A 9113-nucleotide genomic window follows, 5' to 3' on the forward strand; every position below is an offset into this window, starting at 1 on the left:
GAACTTGCCTAACTGGGAAACACAAGAGAAGAAAAGGACCTACAAAAAAAACCCAAAACAATTAAGAAAATGGTAATAGGAATATACATATCAATAATTACCTTAAATGTGAATGGATTAAATGCTCCAACCAAAAGACACAGGCTTGCTGAAGGGACACAAAAACAAGACCCATATATATACTGTCTACAAGAGACTCACTTCAGACCTAGGGACACAAACAGACTGAAAGAGAGGGGATGGAAAAAGATATTCAACGCAAATGGAAATCAAAAGAAAGCTGGAGTAGCGATACTCATATCAGATAAAATAGACTTTAAATAAAGAATGTTACAAGAGACAAGGAAGGACACTACAAAAGGGATCAATCCAAGAAGAAGATATAACAATTATAAATATGTATGCACCCAACATAGGAGCACCTCAATACATAAGGCAAATGCTAACAGCTCTAAAAGAGGAAATCGACAGTAACACAATAATAGTGGGGGAATTTAACACCTTATTTACACCAAAGGAAAGATCATCCAGACAGAAAATTAATAAGGAAACACAAGCTTTAAATGACACAATAGACCAGATAGATTTAATTGATATTTATAGGACATTCCATCCAAACACAGCAGATTACACTTTCTCCTCAAATGCACATGGAACATTCTCCAGGATAGATCACATCTTGGGTCACAAATCAAGCCTTGGTAAATTTAAGAAAATTGGAATTATATCAAGCATCTTTTCTGACCACAACGCTATGAGATTAGAAATCAATTAAAGGGGAAAAAACATAAAAAACACAGACACATGGAGGCTACACAATACGTTACTAAATAACCAAGAGATCACTGAAGAAATCAAAGAGAAAATCAAAAAATACCTAGAGACAAATAACAATGAAAACACGATGATCCAAAACCTATGGCATGCAGCAAAAGCAGTTCTAAGAGGGAAGGTTATAGCAATACAATGCTACCTCAAGAAACAAGAAAAATCTCAAATAAACAATCTAACCTTACAACTAACTAGAGTAAGAAGAACAAACAAAACCCACAGTTACTACAAGGAAAGAAATCATAAAGATCAGAGCAGAAATAAATGAAATAGAAACAAAGAAAAAACAGCAAAGATCAATAAAACTAAAAGCTCGTTCTCTGAGAAGATAAACAAAACCGATAAACCGTTAGCCAGACTCATCAATCAAAAGAGGGAGAGAACTCAAATCAATAAAAATAGAAATGAAAAAGGAGAAGTGACAACAAACACTGCAGAAATACAAAGCATCCTAAGAGACTATTACAAGCAACTCTGTGCCAATAAAATGGACAACTTGGAAGAAACTGACAAATTCTTAAAAAGGTATAACCTTCCAAGACTGAACCAGGAAGAAACAGAAAATATGAACAGACCAATCACAAGTAATGAAATTGAAACTGTGATATAAAATCTGCCAACAAACAAAAGTCCAGGACCAGATGGCTTCACAGGTGAATTCTATCAAACATTTAGAGAAGAGCTAACACCCATCCTTCTCAAACTCTTCCAAAAATTTGCAGAGGAAGGAACACTCCCAAACTCATTCTATGAGGCCACCATCACCCTGATACCAAAACCAGACAAAGATGTCACAAGGAAAGAAAACTAAAAAGAATGAAATTAGAACAGTCCTTAACACCATATACAAAAATAAACTCAAAATGGATTAGAGACCTACATATAAGACCAGAGACTATAAAACTCTTACAGGAAAACATAGCAAGAATACTCTATGACATAAATCACAGCAAGATCTTTTTTGATCCACCTCCTAGAGTAATGGAAATAAAAACAAAAATAAACAAATGGGACTTAATGAAACTTAAAAGTTTTTGCAAAGCAAAGGAAACTACAAAACAAGATGAAAAGACAACCTTTAGAATGGGAGAAAATATTTGCAAACGAATCAACAGAAAAGGATTAATCTCCAAAATATATAAACAGCTCATGCAGCTCAATATTACAAAAAATAAACAACCCAATAAAAAAATGGGCAAAAGACCAGATAGACATTTCTCCAAAGATGACATACAGATGGCCAAGTAGCACATGAAAAGTTGCTCAACATCACTAATTATTAGAGAAATGCAAATCAAAACTACAATGAGGTATCACCTCACACCAGTTAGAATGGGCATCATCAGAAAATCTACAAACAACAAATGCTGGAGAGGGTGTGGAGAAAAGGGAACCCTCTTGCACTGTTGGTGGGAATGTAAATCAATACAGCCACTATGGAGAACAGTACAGAGGTTCCTTAAAAAACTAAAAATAGAATTACCATATGACCCAGCAATACCACTATTGGGCATATACCCAGAGAAAACCGTAACTCAAAAAGATACATGCACCCCAATGTTCACTGCAGCTCTACTTACAATAGCCAGGTCATGGAAGTACCTAAATGCCCACTGACAGACAAATGGATAAAGAAGATGTGGTACATATATAGAATGGAATATCAGCCATAAAAAGGAACGAAATTTGGTCATTTGTAGCGACGTGGATGGACCTAGAGACTGTTATACAGAGTGAAATAAGTCAGAAAAAGAAAAACAAAATCGTATACTAACGTATATATGTGGAATCTAGCAAAATGGTACAGATGAACTGGTTTGCATGGCAGAAATAGAGACAGAGATGTACAGAACAAATGTATGGACACCAAGGGGGGAAAGCCGGTATGTGGGAGGGGGTGTGATGAATTGGGAGATTGGAATTGACATATACACACTAATATGTATAAAACAGGTAACTAATAGAACCCGCTCTATTAAAAAATAAAATAAAATTCGAAGAAAGAAATAATACCATTTCTACACAAACTTGTCCATAAAATTAAAGATAAGAAAATACCTTCTCATAGGGAGGCCAGCATTACTCTGATACCAAAACCAGAAAAAAAAATTACAAGAAAAAACAAAACTACAGACCAATATTCCTAAGGAAAATTGATGTAAATATTTCTAACAAAATTTTAGCAAATTGAACCCAACAATATATATAAAATAATAAAACATCATGACCAAGTGAAATTTACCTCAGGAAAGCTAGTGGTTTAACATCTAAAAATCAATGTTAAAAAAACCAATCAGGGGGCTTCCCTGGTGGCACAGTGGTTGGGAGTCCGCTTGCCGATGCAGGGGGCACGGGTTCGTGCCCCGGTCCGGGAGGATCCCGCGTGCCGTGGAGTGGCTGGGCCCATGGGCCATGGCCGCTAAGTCTGCGCGTCCGGAGCCTGTGCTCTGCGACGGGAGAGGCCACGGCAGTGAGAGGCCCGCGTACCGCAAAAAACAAAACAAACAAACAAACAAAAAACAATCAGGGACTTCCCTGATGGAGCAGTGATTAAGAATCCACCTGCCAATGGAGGGGACATGGATTCGATCCCTGGTCTGGGAAGATCCCACATGCCGCAGAGCAGCTAAGCCCCTGTGCCACAACTACTGAGCCTGCACTCTAGAGCCTGCGTGCCACAACTACTAAAGCCCCCGTGCCTAGAGCCTGTGCTCCGCAGCAAGAGAAACCACCACAATGAGAAGCCCATACACTGCAACGAAGAGTAGCCTTCGCTTGCCGCAACTAGAGAAAGTCCACGCACAGCGACAAAGACCCAACGCAGCCAAAAATAAATAAATAAATTTATTTTAAAAAAATCAATCAGTGTATTTCACCATATGAAATAGTGAAAGTTAAAACAGTGATGTTAAAACAAAAAAACAAACTAAAACCCTACATGAGCATCTCAATAGATGCAGAAAAAGCATTTGACAAAATCCATCATCTTTTACTGATAAAAACCTTTGTAACTAGGATTGGAAGGGTACTTCCTCAATCTGACAAAGGGTATCTATTAAGAAAAAAACAGGGCTTCCCTGGTGGCGCAGTGGTTGAGAGTCCGCCTGCCTATGCAGGGGACGCGGGTTCGTGCCCCGGTCTGGGAGGATCCCACGTGCTGCGGAGTGGCTGGGCCCGTGAGCCATGGCTGCTGAGCCTGTGTGTCCGGAGCCTGTGCTCCGCAATGGGAGAGGCCACAACAGTGAGAGGCCTGCGTACCGCAAAAAAAAAAAAAAAACCCTATAGCTTACATCAGGCTGAATGAAGAAAAAGTAAATGCTCTCCTCCTAAGATCAGCAATAAGGCAAGGATGTCTGCTCTCACCACTTCTATTTAACACTGCACTAAAGGTTCTAGCTAGTATAATAAGGCAAGAAAAAGAAATGAAAGGAATCCAGATTTTAAAAGAAGAAGTAAAATTGTCCTTACTTACAATCTGACAGCCTATGTAGAAAATACTATGGAATCTATAAGAAAAAAAAGCTATCAGAACTAACAAGTGAGTTTAGCAATATTACAAATACAAGATCAATATACAAAAATCAACTCTATTTCTATATATGTTAGCAATGAACAATGGAAATAGTTAATAAAATATCATTTAAAATATGATAAAAACATGAAAAAATTAGATGTATGTTTAACCCCAAAAGGTGCAAAACCTATATACTGAACACTGCAAAACACTGTTGAGAGAGACTAGAGAAGATCTAAATAAATAGAGAGATACATTGTGTTCATGTAATAAATTAGCCAGTATCAGAGGAGATGAATGGAGAATGGGGAGTGGAGGAATAACCCAGAATTTAGTTAATGATTACATCATATAAAAACAGTAGCAACAAAAACAAAGACTGCACATTCAAACTTTATGAATTGTTAACTCCACAGTCTCTGAAAACTGAAACAGAACTGTGTGCAGGAGATACTCTGAACTGAGACACTACACAGAAGGCACTGAGAAGAAAGTGAGAGAATAAAATAAATAAGATGTGATGTTTGCCTTTGTAAAACAAGGCCAGATAAGAGTAAGATAGGCAGCAATGGAGGTTACGTGGAGACCTCGTAGAAGACTTTGAAACAAAATGCGGTCTTGTTGGAATAAACCTTGCAATACATGCATAAAAGGTTTTCAAAATGGCTGTGACAAATACTTTAAAGCATTAAAAAACGGCTTTAGGGCAGTAATATGATATTAATATGTTAAAAGATAAGAAAGAGATTTGCTTTGTAAATAATCACAAATCTAAAGGTTGTTACCATCTTTAAAAAGGCAAATGGTGTAGAATTACAGCTAGTAAATGAAATTTAGGTTCTAGAATAAGTTTTTAGTATTACAAATCAAGTACATTTTTCAGATTTCATCAGTTATTGGTATAGTCGTACTAACAACATTCAATCATTATCATCAAAACATTAACTTGAATGTAGACATTAAGTGTCATCCCTCATTAGCAAATTTTCAACTTGAATAAACATGCCAAATTAGATTTTGAAAGCATTTAAGCCAACTTAACTTTTGCTGGAGTATTTTACCTCTACATGTTTAAAATGAAAATGTCCAGAAAGGAATCTGGATAAACAAAACAACAGATTTCATAAAACTATCTTAACTCCCTTGCATACTAATAATTTTTAAAATAACACATCTTTGTATTCATGCTGTTATGGGTAACAGTAATTAATAAAAACATCAAGAGCAATCATTGTAGGAATACTGGTCATTTTTACACAGCTTGGCAAATTATCAAGTACCTGCTGGTTATTAATTTCCAAACATATGGGAGCCCTGTGGTAATACACATTAAATTGATTCTCTTCCACAAATATGGCATAATGAAAATATGAATTATTAATCTTCTCTGTAAGAAATCACTTAACTCATTCATACTTTTGGCAATGTACAACTTAAATACAAAGTCTTTTACACAGAAACTAATTAAAAACTTCAGTAAAATGTTATATTTACATGATCATGAAATGGTAGGCCATTGCTCCTGCTATAATCCTGTTCTTACATGTGCTAGTATATAATTTTTATTATTTTATATAAATTGCTAAACTTTAATTTCTTTAAAACTAGTTATACAAATGTATATAACTCATGCATTCTCACAAAAAATGTTCTTTCATTAAACAACTAGGAGCTTTACTTTACAAATATGGGTATCTTGGATCAACTAAATAACAACTGAAAGATGAGTAATTTTCAATCACTTTAATTTACTCAACTTCACAAAATATATGGCTGCCTTGAGTGACATCATTATATGTCAAGTTTAAAAGTATTTTTTCAATAACCAATAATTAAAAGTTATGTTTTGTATTCATTTCATTTGTAGCTAGCTTTCTTAATGTATTTATAAATTAATAGTTTTCTAGTTTTCTAAAATCTTATGCTGCTTTTTTTGAAGAAAAAGCAGGAAAAAATGTCTACTGCATTAGTAACATTTAGATTGCTTATTGATTTTATTACATAAGTGCCCTGAATACCTGATATCAACTACTAACTAGCCTCAAAATCATTATAAATTATATGTAATTAGTCACGAAATATGAAAGTAATCTAAATTAAAATTAAATATTCTAAAATAAGATAAATAATTTACTATCATATTCAATAATCAGACATGGAAATCTACATAAACTAATGTGATCTGCTGATATAGTGGACTTCCATGTCCCAATCACAGTCCAAAAGAAAGCTGCAGGGTAATATAATCTATTACACTCCAAAAATGGGGTCTTCCCCTAGAGATCTACAGCACTGAAAAAAGAGAATCCAAAGAAATGAAATAGTAGTAAAGGGTAACAGTAGTAATTCTATTGAATTATTGTTATTAATTCAATAGAACTTTATGTTGAAGTATCTGTCAGAAGATACTAAGGTTCTATGGCTTAAAAAAAGAAAAATCTACCAAGCCCACATTAACATTAGTAGTATTATACACCACAACACATGGATATTCTTCCTGAAATATGTTAAGTAATTGTCATATTTAAAAATATATATGAAGGGGCTAGCAAAAAGCACGAATATATTCCCAAAATGTTCTCTTCTATCGTCATTTTATATAAATCTGGGACCATTCTAAAGCTGAATATAAAAAGATATGCTATACTGTTGACTACAGAATACTACAAAGTTTTATTGCCATTTAAACAAAGAAGCCATAACAGTTAAATGAGCTCAAGAAATAGGTTTCAGTATCACAAGGTGCCAGCTGTAAAGAGTTATGGCTAATTGAATATGGAACTCCTGCTTAATCAGATAACTGCTCTGCTATTTCCAAATGAAATGCCATTTCCATACTGTCTGAAAATGGTCCGTTTTATTGGTAACCAGAGAAAACAATATAAACTGTAAATAACATTAAGTGCTCTGTTTACCCATTCCAGGCACTGAAGTAGCAGGGGATCCAAAACGTCTTGGTAACACATTTGACGATAGGGCTGGAATAACAGTTCTTTCTGGGGGTCCACCAGGGGCCGAAGTGTCCTTTGGTGGTCCAGGAGATACTGGAACTTTGCGGGGAGAGCCCTGGCTAGAGCCTGCTGGTGCTGGAGAAAGGTTTCTTTGAGCTGCAGGTCGCTGACGAATCTCTGAGAATAAGAATAAAAAGTATGTATTAGGTTCAACATCCAACATACCACCATTAGTCAATATCAAATGACTTACATTTAATAATGTTTTGTGGCACTAGAAGGCATCCGTAGGGTCAAAACTACTTGTAATAAGAAATCTATAAAATGTGACACTGAAAGCTGGCTGCAGAGTACTCCACTTCTGAACCTACAATTCAACTACATGTATATATTTACACAACAAGCCTTGATCTAAGTCTACCTGCTGATATTATTTTTCAAAATAAATTCAAATAAAATAAAATCGTCACCCAGTTATGCATCATATCTTTTTACAATAATCCTTCCCAAGTTATGATAAAGAAAGTTTATCAGAATTAGTGAAAACGCCAGTGAAAACTGTAAAATTGTTTTTTCAAGATAAAAAAATGGTAATGCTAAGAAATGACTAAATAAGTATATTCTGTAATTATCAAGTATTTATGAGGTAATTAAAGTAGTCATAGAAATGCTGAAAAAGTATTCTTTACTATTAGGTACCATTAGCTTCCCATTCTCCTTTATACTATTGCTATCTTTTTGGGTAAACTTTTTTTGCCAATACAGTTTACAAAGGAAAACTTCCACTCTGCATAAACAATATATTATCATAAACAAATCTTATCTTTTTCTTGCAAAAATTACAAGAAGTGGACAAATGTGCCAAATCCAGGCTGCTGCCTCTTTTTGAAACACAATAACGCTGTTGTTTACATACTGTCTATGGCTACTTTAGAAGAGTTGCGTAGTTACAACAGAGACCATATGGCTCTCAAAGCCATTTACTATATTTACTATCCGGTGCTTTACAGAAAGTTTCATGATCCCCTGCCTACTCGATAACATAAAATTCAATTCTGTCATTCCCCATACCCACCAATATCTTACTTGAATGTCGATGGTAAGAGCTCAAATAAAGATGCACTTCTACCTTTTTAATTCTACATATCACCTTAAATTATCACAAATCCTGAAACTGTAGGCTAAAATTAAAGAAGTTAAATTTTAATTGGCATGACTGGTAAAAAATGCATACTTCCAGAAGCAAAATAGTTTAGATTTGGACACTATTTGACAGTTAAAGATTTTCATGAAAAGTTCATCACAATCAAAAGTACAGCTTGAGCATCAGATTTCAGTTTACTATAATCTAGTCTACTAGTTAAGAACCTGGGCCCTGCGGTCAAAAAGGTTTGGTTAGAATCCTGGCTGCAGCTACAAGACCACAGATGGGCTAACTTCACTAAGTCTCTGTCTCTTTATCTGTAAAATTAGGATAATAATATCCTAACTCAGAATTGTTATGAGAATTAAATAAGATAATATCTGTAAGTTGATAGTTCACATTTATTGAATACATATTTCAGATGACAGTGTTTTCATACAGCTAAGTATTTCAAATCACCATTTATCTGTAATTAGTGGGACCAACTAATTTTCCATTGGTTCTTAATTTAATCTCTAACCTAGCCACTGAAATAATAAATTACAAGCATGTCATCATTATATAAATGGAACTGCCCTTATATTTGGCTATTTTCCTTACAGTTTATAGAAAACTTCAGATTTTACCTAGACTAAGTGTATCTTTTTTTTTTTTTTTTTTTTTTTTTTTTTGG

At 34.7% G+C, this 9113-nt stretch overlaps 1 protein-coding gene across 2 annotated transcripts in view; it reads right to left on the minus strand.

Annotated features, from left to right (window-relative positions):
• The window catches only part of LNPK (lunapark, ER junction formation factor), a 79986-nt gene that overhangs the window by 17519 nt on the left and 53354 nt on the right, over positions 1–9113 (minus strand). For both annotated transcript variants that reach the window (XM_024732822.1, XM_024732823.1), the window contains one exon: positions 7261–7473. In XM_024732822.1, the coding sequence (XP_024588590.1) occupies positions 7261–7473 (213 nt within the window). The remainder of the gene's footprint in view (positions 1–7260; positions 7474–9113) is intronic.

This window comes from Neophocaena asiaeorientalis, unplaced genomic scaffold, assembly GCF_003031525.2.
Source record: "Neophocaena asiaeorientalis asiaeorientalis breed wild unplaced genomic scaffold, Neophocaena_asiaeorientalis_V1.1 scaffold96, whole genome shotgun sequence".
Lineage (NCBI taxonomy): Eukaryota > Metazoa > Chordata > Mammalia > Artiodactyla > Phocoenidae > Neophocaena > Neophocaena asiaeorientalis.